General features: G+C 37.3%; 1 protein-coding gene across 1 annotated transcript in view; it reads right to left on the reverse strand.

Annotated features, from left to right (window-relative positions):
* Positions 1-23945, reverse strand: part of LOC148419075 (calmodulin-binding transcription activator 1-like) — a 78653-nt gene that overhangs the window by 51418 nt on the left and 3290 nt on the right. The window contains 2 exon segments of the mRNA XM_088423473.1: positions 13542-13645; positions 22704-22799. Coding sequence (XP_088279599.1) covers positions 13542-13645; positions 22704-22799 — 200 coding nt within the window.

Raw genomic sequence — 23945 nt, forward strand, 5'->3', positions numbered from 1 at the left:
AGAAATAGATGGAGAGATACAGACTAAGAAGAGGGAGCCTGGAGGACTAATTAGTGATTATAATGGCGCTCGCCAAACGTAAAATACTGCTCAACCTAAAAGACAGAGGAATTATATAAAAATAAATAAATAAAAAGGAAAAAAATAGGAGATGAGAAACACTATGCTTTTGTATAAAGGCTGTGTGTTTGTGAAATCACTTGAGCATGTGTGTGTTTGCATGTCAGTGTTTTGGCTTCTATGCCCCCTCATTAAATTGTGCTTTACACTGGTAAACGGTAACAGCAGAGTTCTCAATGTCAACCGGAGAGGTTGGCGCCACGGGCACGCTCTGGGAAACAAACACACACACACACATGCAAGCCTGGGCTGACAGGAATACTATAAATCCTACCAGTGCATGAACGGCACATCCATTTTCCTCTAAAAATGAACATTTTTGTAAGTTTCCCCAAAAAGCAGACTTCTTTTATCTCGCCTCCAACACGGCTGACAAAATGGAGTGTGTCAGCTTCTCGCGGCCTCGTGCCAGAGTCAGTTGGACATTAGCAAGTCTCGCATCAAAGTCATAAATCAAGGACACCCTTCAAAACAGCAGAGGCCCCGAAAACTGCCTGTCTGCTCCCGGTATCATTCTGAGTTTCCATAATGGATCCGTAGCAGTTTTCCACAGTCTGCTAGCTGACATTTAATATCATCTCTCTGGTGTAAATTATTTCCGAGACATATCTCCTGCCATGTATTACCTATGTGAGGAGAATAGAACATATCTCTGCAAAGACACGGGGGAATGCAATGGATGTATATTTAATTCGAGATGCTGTTTTAATGGCTTACATACAATGGCGATGACAAAAATGATATATTCAACTTTTACTTTCATAGCAACGCAAATACAGACATATGTATATATATATATATATATATATATATATATATATATATATATATATATATATATATATATATATATATATATATATATATATATATATATATATATATATATATATTATCTGATTGTATATCTGATATTTCTATAGGATATGTACCAAAAATACTAGATAGCTGCAGCCCTAAGAGCCTAAAATGCACAAAGAAGCATGATGCTTACAAACACTACTTTTGTCCTTCATCAGCTGTGTTTCTTTTTTATGTCGTACACATTCGGCATTCCAATCACACTTCTCTACCAGATGTCTCTCTTATCACTTCCGATGTACTGCGCAATCATGGACTCCATTTGTGTCACACTTGCACCATCGATCACGCCATTAGCACAAATACACGCTCATGCGGTTGCCATAGTAACACACATACGGTATTTGGGGCTGTAGTCTTAAATATATATGCATTTTGAGCTTCTCATTCAAGCAATCATGTTGGTGTCAACCATGGCGAGACACGGAATGAGCTCGCCAATTCATCACACAGCAACCAGTGTGTCCAGATAAGATCCTAAACGACCGCCAATGAAACAATGAATCTTTGCTTCTAATCATTTACAATCAAATAATGTCTTGCTCTTCTAGTCTCTGTTGGCGCCCAAGAATTTAGTAATGGGGTTTTTATTTTGTTGTGTTTTTTTTGTGATAGCATCCAAGGCTATTGACAATCAAAGAGCAGATAAATGGGAGGGATTCATATATTTGGTCAAATAATGCCGCGGTAGTACATCTTAAAAGGATAATTCACTATTTTTTAAAAATAAACGATAATATTCTTTTATATTCTTTTCTATCTGATATTTTGATCTGAGTTTTTTTTTTTATAACTACATTATTTTTCATGTTCAAATAATAGCTTTAAAAACACATATTTCTACTTAATGTAGACTGAAAAGTATATCACCTGTACTCAAGTAATGACCAATGACGGCTCACCTCTCGGTCATGTGACATTTAAGAGCAAAGCTGTTATTGGTTGGTACCTGAACCTTTAGCACAGGTGATATCATTTTCAGTCGACAGCATGTGACAAAATGTGATTTCGAAAGTATTAATTGTACAACAAAAACAATTTAGCAAATTATTGATCGCCAAAATCATGGCTAATTTATTCTTTGAGTATGTGACCACTAAACCATTTCCGTCCTCTAAAACCTCCAAAATCCCTGATACTCAAAATCTGAAAGATGTTGTTTGCTATTATAGTAACCCAAGTATATAAAAAAAGTATTAAATTGTTATATGCTATGACACGTTTTTCATTCACAAACAATAAATTTCCAGATCTCATCCCAGATTTATGTCTTTCCTATTGGAATTAAAATCCATATTTACATCAAAATAAAAATTTAGAAAAAAGCAATACGCTGATGAACCTACTAAATGTGCTTTTTCATGAAGCATCATCTAAATGTCTGAAGATGGTGTTTTATTTTCAGGATAATTTTCGTCTTTTTGTTTTTTTTAACTTGGTTAAAAATCAATATTGTAGCTGCAATTGATAGTTAATTTATTTTGATTCCATGAAGAGATGCTGTACTATTTGTTATGTATTCAATTTAAAAAACAAAACAAAACATGAGGTCACCAGCAGCAAAGTGCAATGACAAAACTTCAGTCCAGCATGGATGGCTACTGTGATCGTGCCAAACCAAATGAGAGTTGTGATGGATGGAGCTGGCTCTGTTCACACCCACAATGGTGCAAACAACCCTTTTTGTTTTTGTGTTGGCTGGAACAGATAATTTCTCTTCTCAATTGTTAATACAGTAAAGTTAATAGCGGTCTTAAAATGTTGCTCTGACTCACCCATTAAACTATCATTTCCAATGGGAAATACATTGCTGTGAAATTTGCACAAAACACAAATGAGAGAATGTTCCCACCATTTTAAAGGTACAAACTACTTTGGGCATCAAAAGAACACACTAAGCCAAAAAAAATGTGCTCAATACGAATGAAACTGTTGGTATTATATCAAAATAATGTAATATTCCTGCACGATAGAGCAATCGTAAGCAGTGCACATACTGTGAACAATAACAAATGTTAGCGTCAACAGAACATTAACACAATACAGTTTGTGGCAATGAAAAAAATACTACACTACATATTCATTTTAATGTTTGAATTATAAAGCGAATACAAGCTTTACGTTCATATCCCAAGTAAGTATTGTGTGTGTCAGCATTAAAAAGTTTGGCAGGTTTATTCCGAAACTCAACAACCAATTTACTGCAATCGAAGTTTTTCCCGGCGGATGAAAAAAAAGGCTTTACTATCATCTGCCCACCTGAGTATGGTTTGTTATCTAAAACTAGTCTATAGTCTATTACCACGGACAGATACACATACACCCCCAATCTATTATTGAACAAAAGGCTCACGCCTCCACTCAGCCCTTTGGGGAGGAATCCATCCCTCTATCCCAGAATAATTTCACACATCAGTAGATACACAAAAAAGGGAGAGAGAGAGGGAGGGAGCAAAGAGAGGGAGAGGACAGAGAGCAGAAGGAGGAGTGGACGGAGTCAGAAGGAACGGGGTTTCAGCTCAGTGCTTGTGGGAGGCCAAGGTGTCAGGGGGAGCCATGCGTGACAAAACAGAGATCAGAGGATCATATGGCATCGCGCGCACGGGCAAAGAAACAAATGCGCGCGCACACACCGACACCTCACACACTTTGGCGAAGTGTATGCATGCCAAGGAAAAGGTGAGGATAAGGACATATCTGCTGATTGCATGACTCGGGTACAGCTCTATCAGGGGGAGGAGATCCAAATGGTAATCGCTTTTTCTACACACACGCGTGCGCACGGGAACCGGGGAAATCATATTCTACTTCTCCGTGGAGCCATTAATAAAAAACATGTAGATCTTCACCAAAACAGTGGGTGATGAAATACCATACAAATTATGCTCTATTGCTGCTTCGGCATACATACGCTGCATTAGTAATGGGCGCAATTTTTATACAACACATTGCTAACCTTCATGAGCAGCATCTGTTTGGAATTAATTGTCGATGGCTTAGTGTCGTCTGGGACACACACTCAATGGCCACTTTATTAGGTACATCCGCAAAATCCATCCATACATTTTTTAATAATGCTTGTCTTCCTTAGCTGTATATGTACAGTATACTGCCTTGCAACTGCCTTGTTAGCAATAGCCATCATTACCCATCGCACCAGATTTCATGATTTAAAGAGGAAGTCAACCTCGCCAAAATTTCTTAACAATATGTTCCATGCACCAGAGGGGGGCAATCTGAAAAAAAAAAAAAAAAGAAACACTACTAATCAGTATTCTCTACTGTTTCGCCTTAAACAAAAGGTCAAGCTAAATTTTACACGCTTCACTTTAATCATCCCAATTAACTCTTTTAGTGCCATGGACAAGAATTCGCATCTTTTAAAATAGCAATTAAAACAACAAATGATCAAATTCTAATCAAATACATTTTTATGGAGGGTAGCTGACACCCTTGACTAGTGCTTATCTAATATTCAGCCATTTGTGCACTGTAGGGATAACTGTGACCATTATGGCAGTGGCGCTATACATACAACACATATATTACACATTTGTAATTCTAAGTAAGAAATGGAAATCAATGTTTCATATGATACCACCCATGTTTACATAGACAAAGCACACAATATTCTGTCAGCCTTGAAAGCTACGTGAAAATGTTAAATATACTGGCACTCTAGAGGTTTCCTTTTCCAATAACGCTTGGCACTGAAAGAGTTGAGAAGACAAGCTTGAAACAAAATAACTAATGGTAACCACATACCACAATGCCTAGTGTGTGTTGCCTTGGCACTATTCTGCGGTTAGCAATCATATCCTCGAGGGAGTATAAACAACAAACAGCATGACTGAAAATGACATCACATGTGCTCAGGGCTCATGTAATAATCAGTGACGGCTCAGCTTGGAAAGGTCACATGACCAAATACGGAAAACAGGAGAGCCGTGATTGGTCGTTAGCTGAGCCTTGAGCGCATATGATGTTACAAATTATTAACTATTTGCTGCTGATAGGAATTGTTAAAAATCCATTTTCGTTTCCAGGAGGTTGTCAACAAAAAAAAAAAACGGTTTTAATCATGCATTCCGAATGTTCTCAACCCTATCTAAGCTTGAGGCATTGCAGGTATAGCATGGCTTTTGTGATATCACAGCTCCGTAAATACCTGAAATGACTCAAACCGTAGAGGTCAGATTCAGAAGTGTATTTAGTTATTAAACTGCGATACGACTCTAATCACTTTGTAATGGCATTGATGTTTTACAAATACATTCTTGAGGTCTCATTAAAAACATTTCAGTCTTTGCCCCTTGACTTTCAAAAAAATCTTAACAGTTAATTACTGGACATTATCGTGTATCAATCATTAATTCAGCAAGCAAACCGCCAATGATGTGTTGCAATTTGTCTTTTGAATTCTGGGTAGCACATTAACCTACGTTTGGGTTCACTGACCAATCTGTGTTTCATTATTTTTATTTTTTTCTTACAAAACAAAGACAGTACAACACACGGGGAGCAAGAAAAAGAGAGAGAGAGAGAGAGATGAATTGGATTCTAAGAACTGGAGTGAAGCAGAAAGGCCACATATCTGCCCCGGTGAATATATGTATTACCATCTTTCCTCTAAGTCTGGCCTCAAGTGGTGTTCTGGCAGACAGACTGATGTGACGACAACCCCACTTACCTGAATGAGCAACAGGAGAAAATCTCCACTACACGGACTGTTAAAAGGTCACTCAGAGTTCACAGCCGCAAGTGCAATTTTAAAATTTCACTTTCGTTTTTGGAGATGCCGCATTGACACTTTGCCAGGAGCCTAAATTGTTCAAAAATGACATGTTCCAAGCTCGCTGCCAGAAAAAAAAGAAGTGGAACATCACAATAGGCACTGGCACACTTGTGTAACCTTGAATAATGGAAACGACATGCATTTTTCCTTGTTTCTTGTTTTTTTGACCCCCTCCTGATATATTTGTTTAGGACTCCTGACAGAGGTCAAATGCTTTGATCTACCTTTTAATTAATTGAAATAATGTTTCATTTGATTATGTTTTGAATGAAAAGAACAATTTTTAATGTTAAATATTGCAGTTTTATCGCATGTCAATAAATGGACCTTTGTCTCACAAAAAAAGAAATTAAAATACTGTCCCTTGATTTTGCATAACCCTGATTTTAAAATAACATGCATACCCTCGTGAGAGACAGCCTATTCATGTGTCCACTGTAGTGGACATTGTTTTTTGGTCTTTACTATGTTGAGCTAATCTAGTAATGGGCTCAGTAGAGGCCTAACCAGTGATGTCTCATTTGTTGCTAAACAAAATGAACACAGTTGGCACAATTAAAAAAGCTGAGTCTCAGGAGGGAAACATGCAAATTTGACACAGTCTGAGCAAAGATTTACACTTTGGACCTATTAGCTGCCAGGCAGATTCGCTAACCACTAGGTGACCGTTTAGCCCTCGTCTCAAATCTATCTATCAAGTACTGGTTGTCCTGGACAAGGTCAAAGGTTTTTTGGAGCCTATTGCAGCTGACTGCAGGGTGAAAGCCAAACTACTGTGCACAATGGAGTGCTAATCGCTAGCCAGTCAGTCAAAGGGCACATAAGATACTAATGACACTCATATTCACTCCACAATGAGAATATAGCCTACCACAAAAGCAGAAATTGTAGTAACATTGGATACAAATATTATGCCTTTACAGAGTGAATATTATAACAATACATTTTGATTGACACTGACTGCAACAATAAATAATAATGAATTAATGAATCCCTCCCTGACTGTCAATCAAACCGAAACACTATTATCTTTGTTAAAGCAGAATATTAGATTAACTTTCCATTATTGAATATGATTAGAGTCTAATTGGCAGTCCTTTACAAACCAATGCTTAGACTGTACAGAAGTGCTTGATGCTGCAGATGATGTAGATGACAATAGTTCTCTATTTTCATATTCTGCACAAAACGATTCACGTCAACAGAAACGGTAAGGAAAAATCTGTTTTGTTTTTGTTTTTTTGCAGTAGCAACAACCAATCCGGCACAACAGTGCATGTACATCACGAGCAATCCTAGCTCTCATGGCTAGCCCAATGAAAGCAAGAGGAGCAGAAGACACAATGGTGTCTTTAAATATGCAGCAAACTTTGCCTGGTTGGAAGAGGAGCTTTGAAGGAATTCACTGAGGGACACCGAACCTCCCCCTGAACCGAGCTAGTGCCTCCTCAGCAGAGAGTGAGAGAGAGCGCAAGGAAAGGCGATGAGAGATGTTGATAGAGAAGAGGGTGACGCAGGAGTGTAAATTTTCTGCCGTACACAAGCGGCTTCCTCAAAAATACACCTGTCTCATTCCGATCCCATGACAGAATAATTCCAAGCCCCTCAGGCAATGCAATTGTTTTGATGCGATGTTATCGCCAGTCTTGTCTTCGATTACTTTGTATTGTGCTGCACGGCTTTTTATTCCCACCATATGGCCGTCATGTTGGCACGGCACCATGTGTCATCAATCCAAATACGTCACACACTGCCTGGTGGCTGCTTGCAACCGGTTACCAGAGCAGAAAAAAATGACTGAATGTCAATAACAACACAATGCCTGACATTGCAAATCGTGTTTATTAATACAACTGCGTTCAAACAAAAGCTCTTCCCCCATTATTATCAATCCAAACCTGTCTCTTTTTGTTCTGATTTTTTCTGTGGAATGAGCCCAATCATACGATGAATTTTGTTATTTAATTCACTTCTTTCCTCTGAGTATTCGCAAAAATGCCAGGCTTTAAGAGAGAGCTGCAATCGAGGATTATATTAAGAATCGATCGGTTGATTGTTGATTAATCGTTGAATCAGTGGAAAACGTTTCGATTGATATCTCTTTATTCATAACATAACATCAATTAACTACGATTCACTTAATAGTTTGGTTTGTAACATGTCAGAAAATGATGAAAAATGTTCCTGATTTTTTCCCAAAGTGAAAGAAATCATTGCAAGTGGATTATTTTGCCTTATTTTTACACGTAGAAAATACGTCTACTTACATGAAGATCTACAGAAATAGAAGATTCTCCTGAAAGCCAGACTACTCATTTGTGTCCACTGAAGTGGACATTTATTTTTGGTCTTTTTAATGATTGGAGCTGCCCTACTAATCCCAGTGATCTCAGTACAGGACATTCTGGTCTGTCCAATGATGCTTCATGCGTTTGAATGGGATGCGGTTAAATCTACTGACTTGTTCAGAAGAAATGGACACAACATCAACACTCTCGTTAGGAGTTAGCCGCCAACGCTGGAAAATTATGCATAGGCTGGGTCTTTGGATGATATTTGCTGGTGAAAGCTTGAAATTTTGAGCATTTAGACAATTTTAATTTAAACTAGGTCTCAAAATGATAAAGCAATTACCAATGGTTATTGATTAATAGAGGTAAAGAATTATTTGTTAAACAATTGTCACAGCACTACACTGAAAAAATGGTATTAACTTATTATGAATGTATTTTTTACAATATTTTTTTTCATAGCACCCTGCTTAAAATTTTGAGATGCTACTTTATACGTGCACCAATTTTGAGGCAAATTATATGACAAGACAAGGTGCAAAAGCTGAGTTTAGGTAAAAAGAAAGCAACATTTTAAATCAACAAAACAATTTATTTTAAGGTGTTTGGTTGAAGTTTGATTAGTAAAAACAGTTTCATACTTAATTGACTCATATTCTTTTAAACTTAATTGGTCTTTGCATTGGTTTAAACAGTCATTTCATGTAATTAAGAAGTATTTTTTTCCATTAGTCAGATAGTACTTTCCACAAATCATTTTTTTTCTTCATTTCCGATTGAAAGGTTTGACTGACTTATTTGATTGTTTTGTTGAAATTCCCTTTAGCACATCGTCATCTCATGGGTGCACAAGGCAAGCCCAGCTACGACTGAAGCTTCTATTCTATGTGCCTTATAATGCGGTGCGCTTTATATATGAAAACTGTTTTAAAATAAGCCTTTCATTGAAGGTGCTCCTTAATCCAGTGCAATTTATAGTGCAGAAAATACAGTGATGTTAACACATCATGTGTTCCATTTTAGGGACCATGGCATTCCATTATAGCGGGTTTGGCATTCAAGGGAGCGGATGCTCTGGTGCTTTAACTTAACCAGTAGCACTCGCGTGGTTATTCAAACACAAACAAACACACGCACAGATACACTAACCCACATGCGGAGCCAATTCACGTGAGCCCACTGTTCATTTGGCGTTGTTGCTTAACTCACAGTATGACCTTCATTGAGATGGATTGCATGAGAAATGTAATGACTTTCCTCAGAGAAAAACCACAAGCTAAATCAGCTTTGCATTGCATAATAATGCCGGACTTGGTAATCAATAACACAAACACACAAACACTCATCCATAATGGAGTGCTCAGCCTACACATGGAGAAAGTGTCCCGACAGAGGCCAACCGCATCGCAATGGATGTCGCAAACCACCGACGTTGAGTGCCGCAATGCATACACAAGACGCTACGGTTGATACATGATATCCGTTTTCGCCCGGTAGAAACTTTCCATAGCGAAGAGCTAGAGTCTATCTCAAAAGATCAGACTTTAAAGGTACACATTATTGATGATGTCATGTTAAAGAGAGACTGGAAAAAGCATACGACACTTATTAAAAGAGCAAAACTTTGAACGAAACTTTATTATTAGGAGAACAGTATAGGTGGTCAGGCTTGCCCATGTGGAGTAAGGAAATGGCTCTGTAGGCGTTCTTGATATTTGTGTATATTAAGTCGAGTATATTATTGCCCCCTGGTGTAAATTTCAAATGCTGATAGAATCCATGGATGCATAATGAGAACTGGAATTAGCATCAGAGAGGCGCCCCAGTCATTCTAGTGAAAGTTACATAAAAAGAAGTGGTGCAGGAAGCAAAAAAGTTTGGCTTTCTGGTGTAAAATGATTCCATGTTCTATAATTGGACAGCCCATTAGACTTGCATATGAAATTTCCTTTTACCCAGACTTTTAACCTATTACATCCTTTCATTCATTATTCGGACAAGGGGTGATCAAAGCAATTGATTGGTGATGAATTGATCTTCGAGACAGTTGGTTAGTCATGTCTTAAAGCGTGTAGGCAAAATGGAATGCTCTAGAACATCATTGAGATATAATTTAAAGTGTAGCTAATGATGAATTATTCTAAAAGGATAACATTTTAAAGGAAGTAAAAATTCAATCAGCCCATTCAATTCCAAAGACATATTTTCATAGTGTTTTTTTCTTAAGAGTCCTGACATTTAGTCCCAGGTACTTATATAATTTTTGTTTCTAAGGTCATCTCTTATTTTAGGTAATTAAGCATGAAAGTAATTGACTGTTTTTCACAATTAAGTTCTAAATTACTAGATTATTTTAGGTGATAAGTACCAGAGTAATCAATGACTTAAAGTCTAAAACACAAAAGTAACCAAATTATTTGATTAATTTATGAAGTAAATTGTTACTTTAGCACCTAATTCATTTAGTATCAGCTATTTATACATGATTTTAGCTAAACACTTGAAAAAAAGAAATAAATTAGTAACTTCAATTGAATAATTTATAAAAATTGAATTGGTGTTGAAAGAGTTCAATGATGATCACAGTTGATCAAATAAATGTAGTGAAATGCCGCTTACTAATTTAATTAAGAAAATTAGGATGATTTTACAAAATAAGTCACCTTTGTTTTCTGATGACCAAACAACCATTAGTCTGTTTAAGTAAAAATAGTACTGCGGTTTAGCCAACATCTTTTGTATTACATGGTGTTGATTTTTATTTTAATAGGAAAACCCTGTAATCTAGTTTGGTATTAAGGCTGAAAATTTAGATCAACAGTAAACGTTTTGATCGCCGCTGACGTGACAGGATGTCAACGAGAACCCTATCAAGGGGTGCCATTGACATCAATTGACGCCAACTAGTTTTTTTTTCATGGGAATGGCTGGAAAAAAAACGTTTGGGAACATCTGATTTGATTATTGAGCTGGGAAATTTGAAAACAAACACATGCACGCACACACACATACACACACACAATGGTCAGCCAGGATGCTCGAAATTGACTGGCAGGTCCTTTTTGTTTTTTTAAATGGCTGGCATTAAAAGAGTTAACTGACTTGCATTCGTATCAGCATCCTTCAGTGATCTAAGATCTGGGGAGCTCTGTCCTATTTACTCTACTAAGAATTCGCACATTTGTAGCTGACTAATGAGGTGTGAAAAAAATAACTCATGATGATCAAATCCTCAAGGTGCATGGTCACTGTTTTTGTTGTTTACTCATCACACACAGCTTTTCATTGTTCAGTCTTGCTTTTGTTTCGTCAGCAACATTAAACACGGTATCTATGCCACCGTTTACACACAAAGCAAAAAAAAAAACGACCCCAAAATAGCATGCGTTTAACAGCGTCTACGGTTGCCTAGTAACTAATGTTGAGATAACATTTTTTTTCTTCGACTGACCCATGGTTCATTCTATCTGCAGGATAAAAAAGCCATGGATGAAAATTGGCACTGCTAAGCTTGGCTCAGCTCGTCTCGTCTCGATTTAGGCTGGCTGGAGCCAGAACCTGAAACACAACGGTAAACGAAAGAGGGTATTCTGTTTACTTCACGGCATGTAGCTAAGGAGACTAATTCAAGCGGAGGCTAAAAGCAGCAAGAAAAGTGACTGCTGCAGAAAAGTGGTGACTGCGGAGTATGGCACAGTGACAGGTTAAGCTAACATTAGCATCCATCCATCCATCCATTTTCTCTTGGGCTTGTTCTTATTAGGGTCGCAGATGAGCTGGCGCTTAGCCCAGATGACTTTGGGTGAGGGGCACGGTACATCCAGGATGTTTGCCAGCAGTCGCAGGGCACTTATAGAAAAAGCAAACCCCACAGCCATGTTCACAAAAGATCCAGAATGCATTTATTCAAAATGTAGCATGAAACCAGGGAACTCAAAACTGAAAACTTAAACTTCAGAATTTAGAGGCAGGCATGATAACCGTTATCGTGCTGCCTTAACGTTAGAATTATGTGATATTTATTTTTGCTTTTTCTTCTAGACCAGTTGTTCTCGAACCTATTACGCAAAGTATAACCTCCAAAATAATTAGCTTCTCCCCAAATACCACCATCATGACCAACATTCAAATCCAGTTGTGTAGTAGGCCTAAGTGTTTGTCAAAAAGCTGGGCTTTTATTTATAAAAAACTATATTGAATATCATGATAGTGATAGTGACTATCATATATTGTTTAGTAGTATAGTACAATGGATATCAGCATTTTTTTTAATTGTGTTATATGAAGTAATCCCTAAACAGCGCAAAGCATTTTTTAATGGAAATTAAATGAGTAATGACAATGTGTATCCATATAAAACCTTACAAAATAAAGGGATATGACATTTTTGAAAAGGAGTCACTGTAAAGTATACATACACACACTAAATAGCTATAAGTAGCTTCATGTTGCAATTAATTTGCTCTTAATTTGAAAAGAGGGGTTAGGGGAGACAAGTTAGGGAACTACTGTTCTCACAAGAACTACTGTTCTTGGCACAGCATTTAAAAGCTTTCATACCTGCATACCTTCATATGTACAATAGCTATCTAGCAATATATATATATATATATATATATATATATATATATATATATAATTATATATGTAATTAAATATATTACATGCTATACATATATATATATATATATATATATATATATATATATATATATATATATATATATATATATATATATATAATTATATATGTAATTAAATATATTACATGCTATACATATATATATATATATATATATATATATATATATATATATATATATATATATATATATATATATATATATATATATATAGCATGTAATATATTTAATATATGCGATGTAAATAATGATTTAATTAAATTATGTTTTGCACATTGTTTGTGCAGAAAAGTCAACTTAAAAGGTAGCTAAGCATTAAATGCAAATTATACAGTATTGTACATGAAATTTAAATACAAAGAGACCTCTTTAACATAATGCACAATAAGAACAGTGATTTTTCACGGGAGGGAAGATTTAACACTTTGAAAATGACTGTTCTGGACCAATTAGTACTGCTGAAAATAGTATCTGGTTTTGTCAGTGGAAAAGAATCAACAGTGAGTAGTTACCATGTAAATGAAATTAAGAGTCAGATCCCAAAACCTCTGTGTTCTTTGTATGGTACCTTTCATCTCTGTTGGGGGTTACAAAGCTAGATCATATGCCAAAATCAGTGCCATTTTAGTGCTGAGCTTGGGTTTGCATGTTTATTTTCTTCCCTCGTGTCACACGTTTAGGTTTATATAATGACAAACTACCCTCCTGTTTGTTTACCTCCTCTTCATCCAGCCCTCATGGTGACTTCAGCCAGAAATGAGTCACCAGCCAAAACACTGAGTTCATCTCATTGTCACACAAATTTCCCTCACGAGTTTGTCACATTCTCACCTCGTTAGTGTTCCAACGATGGCGCTCCTTGGGCAGAGAGGAACATTTGGGCAGACACTCCAATAGCTTCTTAGGAAGGTAGATTTTCAACTGGCCGGGCTCACCTGTAGCGAGGGGGAGAGCAAGTGCAGATAAAGCAAGCAGGTAAAGCATCTATTAAATTGTGACAGGCTTGAAATAAACTAATGATGAAAGGTAACATTTACCGTTCAATATTTTACATTTAAAATCAACCATAGTCTCTGTACATTTATAGAAGCGGGAAGTGAACAAGAGCATAAAGAGGGAATGCGCGATAGGACGGCCAGCCCCCCACTAATGAAGGTAGCACACACCCCACACACACACGGAATACAACATGAGTTGTCATCTCTTATATTTAAAAAGGAGCTTAGAAACCAAAATATGCAGGCATCCTTGTAAGTAATTCAAAACAAATTATCTTTTGATCCGCTCAAGAAAACTAAATACATTAAAGATCACCCTTAAAAAATGTTAGGTTGAATAAAATCACAGCCGACTCTTCTTGGATAGTAGTTTTAATAGCGTAAAGTGCATGCTCAGTAATGTGAATTAGCACAATCATTTGTTTATGCATTTGAAGGCCATAACAAGCTTTTGCTTAAAGGAGTTGATCCATTATAATAATGAGATATGTTTTTTTTATGAGAGAGAATTTACAAAAGGTTAGCTGTAATCAATTTGAAAAAAATATTTCTGAGCAGGAAATTATTTTGGGTAGCTATCATATTTAACCTTATTATTTGAGAACCCACCCACGTTGCAATGCCATTGCAATACCATTTTCGTCTTTATATATGTGGTGATGTTTGTTACAATATATTGTATTGTTGCTGGGGCTGCTAATTTTATAGGGATGGAATCAAATCAAAGTATAAAATGCACATAAGGGAGTGGCAGAATACTTCACTTCGGAGTCCAAATGGCGCTGCAAACATAAAATCCGAGGCCCACACAGATACAGATTTGGTTCCAGAGGAGTTCCATTATCATGCATTATGAGTTCATTTGCTTGGAAACCATCATGTACAATTGCATGGGTGTCTCTCACTTTCTTTAATAGCAATGCTGCTCTACAGTGCATATTGGGTCGTGAGTGGAGACTTTGTGATAATCTTCTAAGGGTACTAGAGAGCAAATTACACTCATCAAGGGAAAGAAAATTTGTTACATTTAGCGATGACAATGATGATGATGAGGATGTGCAAACCCCATAAATAAACCCCCGAAGACACTAGTTAAGTATTGACAGCGCCCTCAAAGCCTTGTGGAGTTGTATGAGCAGACTCTTGCGTTGGCTTAATCACCATATTGCAGCTCACCGTGGCCTGGCTCTGTGCCACATATTCTCTTGACTGTCCAAAACAGAATTTTAAAACTGAATATGATATGATATTACAGTGCAAATTCCAAAAAATTGGAGAATTTGAGACTACTTCAAAATCGGCTCAGTTTGACTTTAACATTTTTAAGTGGAAATAATAATCAAGCATTAGGCCAAAATTTGGGAAATATTCACTCATAAGTTGCCAGTAGTCTTTATGGGCAATGGGTGCGGCATTGAGTATTAAGGGAGCACTCTAAAGTGCTGGTACAAATAAACACTCCCAAATTCCATAAATATGCTCTTGGAACAGTTGGGTCAAAATTACCCTAACTGGGTCAAAAAGGGACCAACTCAACTTTTTGGGTGATATATTTCATCCCCAAAAATGGCTCTTATGAATAAAACAGACAAACTACAAAAAAGAATAACATTTTGGGATGTTTTGTCCAAATCAACCCATTTTTCTACAAAACAACCCAATTTTAGGCAAAGCCAAATTCCTCATTTAGCCCAAATCGTGAATGAATAACCAATAAAGCAAACCAACTTTTTGGGCTGTACGACTTGCACAATAAATTGCGTCGACGTTTTGAGCCAACTTTTTTTAATCAATGAAAAGCCCATTCATTTACTGCATGTCAGTCTCTCTCTTATTTTTGACCTTACAGTTTTTAGAGTAAACTCTTAAACAACGTAATTTGGAGTTACTATTTTGATCAAACTTTTTTGGCTAAACAAATAACACAATAAGTTGTCAGTCTTTTTTTTCCCAATTTGGGTTATTTTTTAACCAACCGCTTTTAGAAAGTGTACATAAATAAATGACCTATGTCAAAAAAACAAATACAAAAATTGGGTTGGTTTGTACGTTATATCTTTTGACTTACAGCAAATTAGTATTCTATAAGACACTCTAGTAATTTTATTGTTATTCATCTGAAGCAAAATTCTGGGTTAAATAATTTACCCCAAAAACACTGCCGCTCTCTTTTTGGCCCAACAGTTTCTAGAGTGTATGGCACAAAAAAGAAGTCTGTCAGAGAAGTGAAGAAGAATTTTCTATTCCAGCATGCTATGAGCATACATTAAAACCAACCCTGGGCATTGATCTAAATCCACTTGGAAAAAAATGGGGGCTGAGGGTTGTGCACAGGAAAGACGTTCGCAATCTAACCACTTTGAAGCACTTTTGTGCAAATATTGCCTAGTCAAGCTGTTCCATGTGGACAGACTCATTTTCAAAGAAGACTGAACACTGTAATAAAACCCATTGGTGGTTTATCTCAGTCTATTTTTATTTTACATTACAAAAACGTTTTTTACAAGCGTGAAGTTTTACAACTCCTTTAAAACAACACGCTGCTGTAAACTCAATAGGACAAAAATTTAGAGTACTGCGTACGAGAACGTGTTTACACACCTTGTAAGTTATTTTAACAAAAACAAAAGTCAAGCCAAAAAGTGCTTAGAAGCTGCCAATTGTTTAGCGTGTTGTTTATAGCATCTGTTGACATTTACTAATACATCAAATATTGATAGTAGCGAAGATTTATTTTAAAGGGTAAAAATCTTGGAAAAGTTTACTGCGCATCCACCCATCCATCTATTTTGATTGTTTTGTGAGGACGGGTCATGAAGGACTCTGGGAGGAGGCCCGAGCAACATCAAACCCAGAACCTTTTTCTAGCTGTGAGATGACGAGCAAAAATATCAATATAAGTTATTTGTTGCCCTTTTTGGGGGATCCATAAGCGCACAACCACTAATCATGGTTGATGTCGACACCAAAACCTCAGCTGCAAAGGGCAGGTTGTCAAAACAGAGGTGCAATGAAATACCGAGACCAAGGACAAAAAAAAATAAAAAAAGAAAAAATCCCCCGGTGCATCGGAAAAATATCACTTGGCCACTTCAAAACGTCCTCTCAAAGATAGAGCCCCTGTGCATGTGCGGGTGTATCTGTGTCCGTTTGTGAGCGTGTACCCAACAGATAGGCTGAATCAAAGAGCGCGTGCACTCAAAGGTTATTGATAAGCATTTGAGTGGAGGGCGTCCATTCATGACTCCCCTGGGAAGATAGGAATTATATACTCTACCTGAGGGCACATGACAGAACGAGGGAAGAAGGGTGGGAGGGTCAGAGCCAATGAGAGGCAGAAAAGAAACTTAGCACGCGGAGAGAAATATTTACACTGGCGCAATTTTGCAAGGACAAGAGGTGGAGCAACACAAAGACGCACAGCAAGATAAGTGCCGCTCCCGGACAGGAGGGAGGTCTTGTCTTGCATGTGTGTTGGTGTTGGTGTTGGGAGGAAGTGTGTTCAAGCACGTATGCTGCCCCTAATCAATTATGCATTTATTAATAGAAGGCCTGAGAAGACAGAATTTCAAACAGCCGAACGGTGCCGCAGCTTAGTTAAACAGCTGAATGGTGCAGCTTAGTTAAAGCCTAATTTCTTTTTTAGCAGCGCTCCAGCCTCTCTGCCATGAATGCCAATCAGCGTTTAAACCCCACCTCTCCTGGCTATAACCCCCACAACTCCCCTCCCCCCGCTGTTCTGAAGAATTCTCATCAGAGCCTCGCCTTTGAAATGTACCAGAACCACCACATCAAACAAAGCCATTCTGCACACAAACACACCCACGCGGGCACGCATGCAAACACACACGCTGCTTGCCAATCAAGGCACACACATCACAGTATTTGTCCCAGAGCCTTCTTTTTTTTTTTTTTTTTTTTTCCACGGGTGACCTTGGTGCTGAAATCCCTTTCAAAGCACACCTTCATGGACACGATCGCCATATTAACCCATCCTCCTGATACCTCTCCCTTCTCGACAGAAGGGCCAACGTTACAGATGAGTTTTAACACCCTGAAGTGTTGTGTTATTTTTCACAATGCATCCCCGTTTCAAAATAATCAGCCTGGGTACTGTGGGCAATCGTCTTCCATCTGTTCCAAATGATCCTCGGTGGAGCTGTACTATGGTGGGACATGTGGCTTAAAAAAAAAAAAAAAAAAAAAAAAAAACTTTAGCTGTCAAGTTTTGGGCCACCCAGGGAAATTATCTGTCCCGGGATGCTACTAACAGGCTTCTAAATATAGAAATATGTTGCTCTGGAAAAATATCTTGAAGTTCAAACCGTCATCGTGAGTTACATCATCCAAGACATTTTTTGTGTTTTGTTTTCATTATTTGCATTTTTTTGTGACGGCAACAAGCAGTCATGGGACTTACCGTTACATAACAAAGGTTCTGGCAGTGGAGTAAATTATTAGCAACACAATTCATATAACGTCAATTTTTAATCCTGCTTAAAAAGTGACACTAGGTGACAGTATTGCATTGCAAGCAAATGTTCCCATTCTATCCATTCACAGCAGGGGATATTAAAAGTCAACACTTCCCCGTTCAAATTAATCTTAGTTTATTTATGTTATCGCAGTGTCAATTTAAAATAATGAACTGTTTTTAATAGGGGACTGAAAATTAATCGCCTGAGACTCAGCCTGTTCATTTGTGTCCACTGTACTGGACATTTGTTTTTAGTCTCTATTCTTTGACTCGTTCAAGCTACCCTAAAAAATCCTAGTATGCTCATTAGAGGACACCCTGGCCTTTATAATGATGTCGCCTGTGTTTGGGTGGGATGCAGTTAACTTTGCTGTCTTGCTGATGGACACAACAGTGGACACAAATGAATAGGCTAGCTCTCAGGAGGACGCTTCAGAATAATTAACCAAGACAAATCATTTCAAACCATTTTATTCTATTAAATGGTGCAAAGATTTTTAAAATGGGGCATTTTGGTCTTTTATTTATTTATTTTTTTTTTATTTTGATCTACCTGGCATCAAGAGTGTGTAGATTCTCCACTGTTGTGTGTCCATTTTGTCTCAAAAAGACATCAAAATTAATTGAATGCCACCGAAACAAATGAGATATTATTGGAAAGGTCAAGGTGTCCCCTATTGAGCACACTAGGACTTAATAGGGAACCCGAATAAGTCAAAAAATAATGACCAAAAACAAGCAGTTGCAACAATAAATCAATTAATCAACAACTAACCAATTATCATATTAATCGATGAATCATTTTGGGACTTGGTTCATTTTAAAATCTTTGCAATTCCAGCCTCTTCGTTGTAAATGTCATCAGGTTTCCATAGTTCCCAGCAGAATTATTATCATTGTGTTAAAATAAATCATTTTGCAAAGATCTGCAAAAATCATCAACATTTTTCTGACATGTTATAAACCAAGCCAGCGAATGAACTTTACTGAGCAGTTATGTTTGCGTTTTCTGCAGTCAATTTGAAATATTGTCTTGTTTTATAAAAAATGAACAGAATTGATAACCTCTATTTTTAGCCAATTCATTGAATAATCAAAATAATTGACAGATTAATTGATGACTAAAATAATTATGACTTGCAGTCCTATTCCGATATATCTGTCAAGTGTCTTCAAAGGATAAGTAGCCTTACTTTATTTTAGTTTTATTTGGTCGTACAGTGTTATAGAGTGCTCTTTATGAAGTATGTGCATGACGTATGAATTTTAAAATGTTACTTTTTTTTTTTAAGTACAGTTATAAAGATGTTATGATAGTGATAGTTAGAGCCTGGAACAAATTAATTCACTTTACATTATTTCCTATGGGAAATTAGTTTTGACAATCTGGAAGTCAACGAGAATCGCAGAACGGCTTGCATTTGATTTTATATACTATATAATATATAGCACATTAATAATGAAGCAGCGTTACTTTCTTTTAGTCTAGCACGCAAGTGAAAAGTAGTCAAAGGAGAGACAAGCCTAGAATGCTAAAAGGGGAGCTAATGGCGTATTAAGGCGCATGCTTGCCAAAAAGTGTTGACCAAAGTGAAACATTGCTGGAGCAGCTGATCAAATGCTGTGATTTACACCAAAATCACACACAAGTCAGGCCTTCGACTAATGAATATTTTACCTCATAAAACTGCCATCTCCATATTTAACACAGAAACAAGCCAATGCCCTTGTGAGAAGGCTGTCAGTTAATTATAAAACTCTCCTCAGTAAAGAGAAGCGCTCCAAATGTAACTCTTAACGCCCCCCCCCTCTCTGATATTAGGATGCGTCAGGGGAAATTCTCACCCCCCTTCCCCCTTCCCCCTTCCCCCTACACACACACACTGTCTCTTTTTCGGGATAAAATTAATGTAACATAGAGAAAGAAAGGCTCATTGCGCAGCAGCTAGAGGGATGGGAGGGAGGGCAGGAGGGCAGAAAGAAGAAAGGCGGGGGGGGCTGTACAGGATGAGTTAGGGTGTAGGGGGAAGGATGGATGCGGGGAAGAGAAAAAGAGGGAGATGAGCGGATGAGAAAGGAGGGGTGGGGGGTGGGGGGAGATGGGCATGCATGCTAATTTTATCATTCTGCTGATAAACTTTTCCTCCGGTAATCCTCCAGCTGGGACTACAGAACAGATAGAAGACAGGGATAGCAAACCTTAACTCCAATTGAACATCCGACCAGACGTCCATTTTCTGTATCCTCATCAAAGTTGCAGGGAGCGGGGGACACCCTGGACCGGTTTCCAGACCATCTCAGAGCACGGCGGGAAAACAACTACTCGCTACTCACTACTTATTTAGTGCGGTGGTTCTCAACCTTATTTCAATGATGTAAAATGTAAAATGTTTTTCAAGTACTCCCTGCTGCATTGCTGCATTACATGTGTATCAGTACAAAAAAAAAATCACAAAAAAGACATGCAACTATCAAATATTCTTACAATCAATCTATTGATTATTCCATTGAGTGATCGAATATTCTGATCAAATTTTAATTGACAGTACAGTATTACAAAACCATGTTATTATCATTTAAAGTTTATTTACCAATTATTGTTGTTTATTTTGTAATGTTTAGTGATGAAAAAATGACTGAACAATCAAGCCATACTAGAAACCAATTCAGTCATCGTTTCTCCAAAGTCAAATCAAATGTCTTATACACAAATGTCTTAAACACAAATAAAAATAAACACAAAAGTCCATCAAACATCTTTTACGAAGGACGACAGAAAGCAGAGGCTGACATTTAAGTCAAAGAAAGACTCTAAGCGATTACATGATTATCAAAATGGTTGTCAAATAATTTAATAATAGTTGTTGATTACTTGATAAATTTTGAAAGCTCCACAAACAACATTGTGCATCAAAGTCATTATAAAACAAGTTGGAAATTATGAATATGATAAAAATACAGTCTGTATATATTTCACATTTGTGCATACTGATGACTAGTTTAGGATAAACAAAATGAGCTGGCGCAGATATGTTCATTCATGTTCCAGTTAATTTGCTCTTAATTTTAAAAAAAAGTACCGTACTGGTCCTGAACCAAAGTCCAACATATGAACACGTACTGTAAATACATTCATATGTGGCCATTAAATATGTTTTTAGTTGCATAAAAATAACATTTTTGATCATTACATTAGTTTCCCTGATAACAGCAGAAACCCTGTTAAAATAACACATACTCCCTGAGGTGCCTTCACGTACCCCTAGGGGTACTTGTGACCCCATTTGAGAATTTCTTATTTAGTTTTCAGTTGACTTAACATGGGATTTCTTGGAATGTGGGGGGAAACTGGATACTTGCTAACTCCACACAGATTTCAACCCCCAACCTCAGAACGTCCAATGTCGAATAAATAACTGTTATTCTATTTCAGTGGTAGAGAAACTAAAGGCTAACTGGTTGACAACATTTTGTAAAAGTCACTATAACAGTTTAGTAATAAGTTGCTTATTGTTTCAATTAATTTGCTTTTAATTCAAAAAGAAATTGGACTGTTCCTCTCCCGGCATTATAAAGCATTAACTTTGATTTTCTGATGCCTGCAGAGACCCTATTAAAATCTCATGTACCCCCTGATATGCCTACATGCACCCAAGGGTGGTTATACCCTCATTTGAGAACTGCTGCCTTATAGAAGAACGATTCCCCACCCCTGTTCTATTCTATTTCTATGTGCGTGTGTCAGCAGCATACGTAGGCGTATGTGCGTGTGTATGTGTGCCTATGTCTGCATGTGTTCGTGCGTGCATGTGTGCGTGTTTGATAGCCATCAATAACCCCGCCATGTCTGACTTCTTGTCCTTACATCGGTTCACCTTCCTCCACTCTGTCTAGCACCAAAAATGTGCATGGGCTCTCACATCCAATGTCATCCATAATCAATAACCAATCAAATGATCCCTGAACAAATAGGCGTTCCATCCATACAGCCCACTGCCACACACGTACACGAGCATGCAGCGACCCAAGTCTACTCAGCATGCCTCAGTGCTGACTTTAAGCAGGCCCGTTGAGGATTACAGATACATAATGCCGTGTGTACAGATTAGGTTTGACAATAAACTACTAATAGCTGAAATGAGCCTTGCCTTTACTGTGACTTTCTATGGTAGTGTGCAGTTTAGTATGTGTGTGTGTATGTGTGTGTGTATACTAATACTGTACTGGCATGCATGAATAAACATGATGTGTTACAGTGCTGAATTATCATGACGTCTCAGCAGTAAGACATGGAGATTGAGTGTATGTCTTGTGTGTCCGTTTGTGTGTGTGTGTGAATGTGTTTGTGTGCGTATGTGAGATCTGTTACAGAGCAAGACCTCAGTTCCTGCATCACATCATTCTGCCAGAAAGCTTTTATACTCGCTCCCAGAGTTACCCTGTGCTATAGACAAATGTGAGCACGGCACTTAAATGTACACGCACACACATGTTGGCGTTTGTTTGTGTGTCTCTTACTGTTGGCGTCAGTGTCATCACTCTTGGGAGGGGTGTGTCCCGTGTAACCAACTGCAATCCTGACCATTCGCTCTGGATTTCTAATCTTCTTCAGTCCTGCAAAAAGAGAAAAAGACATATTTAGGAGAAGCATTTATTCCTCTTCTACTCTTTCTTCCTTCTCTTAAAGGCGAAGGCAGCCTTTTTTTATTTTTTCAATAACTGTGCCAAGGCTGAAGGTCATATGTTATTTCTATTCTTTAATATTCTTCTTCTTTGAATTCCGACTTCTTCTTTGGCTCGCAATCGTTCCGCATTTCTCCTTTCATGCACTTCATTATCATTTCAGCGTATTCAGAAAATGCATGCCGTCCGAGCTACCATTTTGTCTTGTTTCACATTTTGGAATTTCTTCATAATTTCCATACAAAAAAAGTAATTAATTTTTAATGAGATTCATCAAAACAGATCAAATTAATTTCCCTTAGAAATTTTCAATTTTCAGCCCATTCAATTCACCTTGGGAATTAATTTCTATATTCAAAAAATCAGGGGAATTTTTCAAATTTTTCAGTCAAAATAAATTCACTAATTCATATATTGTATGCCATTTATCGCCATTCCTTCATTTATTCAAAGGTTCACTGAATTACAAATTTAAAATGCTACAAATTTTTACGCTACTCACGGGTACTAGTTTTCTCATTCCAGTAACTAAAAAAAAAAAATCCAGGGACATACTCAACTTAAGACTTGCTAGTTGAATGTTAAATCGTTCACACATTCATCTCACCTATGGGATTATTTTAAACATGAGCAAAATTCCTACCTACCCAAATACACAACATTTGAAACTATTTCCATTTAAATAAACAAAAAAACATAACTACGTCGTTGTTGTTTTTTAGAGTTCCCTTCTAATTTCTACATTCCCCAATTCAAACCATTCTTATCCACAAATTCAGGTCATTCCATGTCTTTTTGCATCGTTCACTATCATTCCAAATTGTTCCACATTTTTCATTCAGCCTTTCAGCCTTCACAGGTTATATCTTTAGAAACTGACTTCTCTCATCTGTTCTGTGAAGCCTCACTAGTCTAAACGTATTCGGATTAATTTTGTAATTGTGGAATATGAACTCAGAAACAAAATCCATTCATCTTTAATCCATTTCAGAAGGCTGCCATTTTACCTTATGATGTCACCTAAAAGTGACATCATGGTCAGAGCCCATGTTAAAACCAACCACATTTCAGCTTGCA

The sequence above is a fragment of the Hippichthys cyanospilos genome, chromosome 9, assembly GCF_059441005.1.
Source record: "Hippichthys cyanospilos isolate Australia breed blue-spotted pipefish chromosome 9, RoL_Hcya_1.0, whole genome shotgun sequence".
NCBI lineage: Eukaryota > Metazoa > Chordata > Actinopteri > Syngnathiformes > Syngnathidae > Hippichthys > Hippichthys cyanospilos.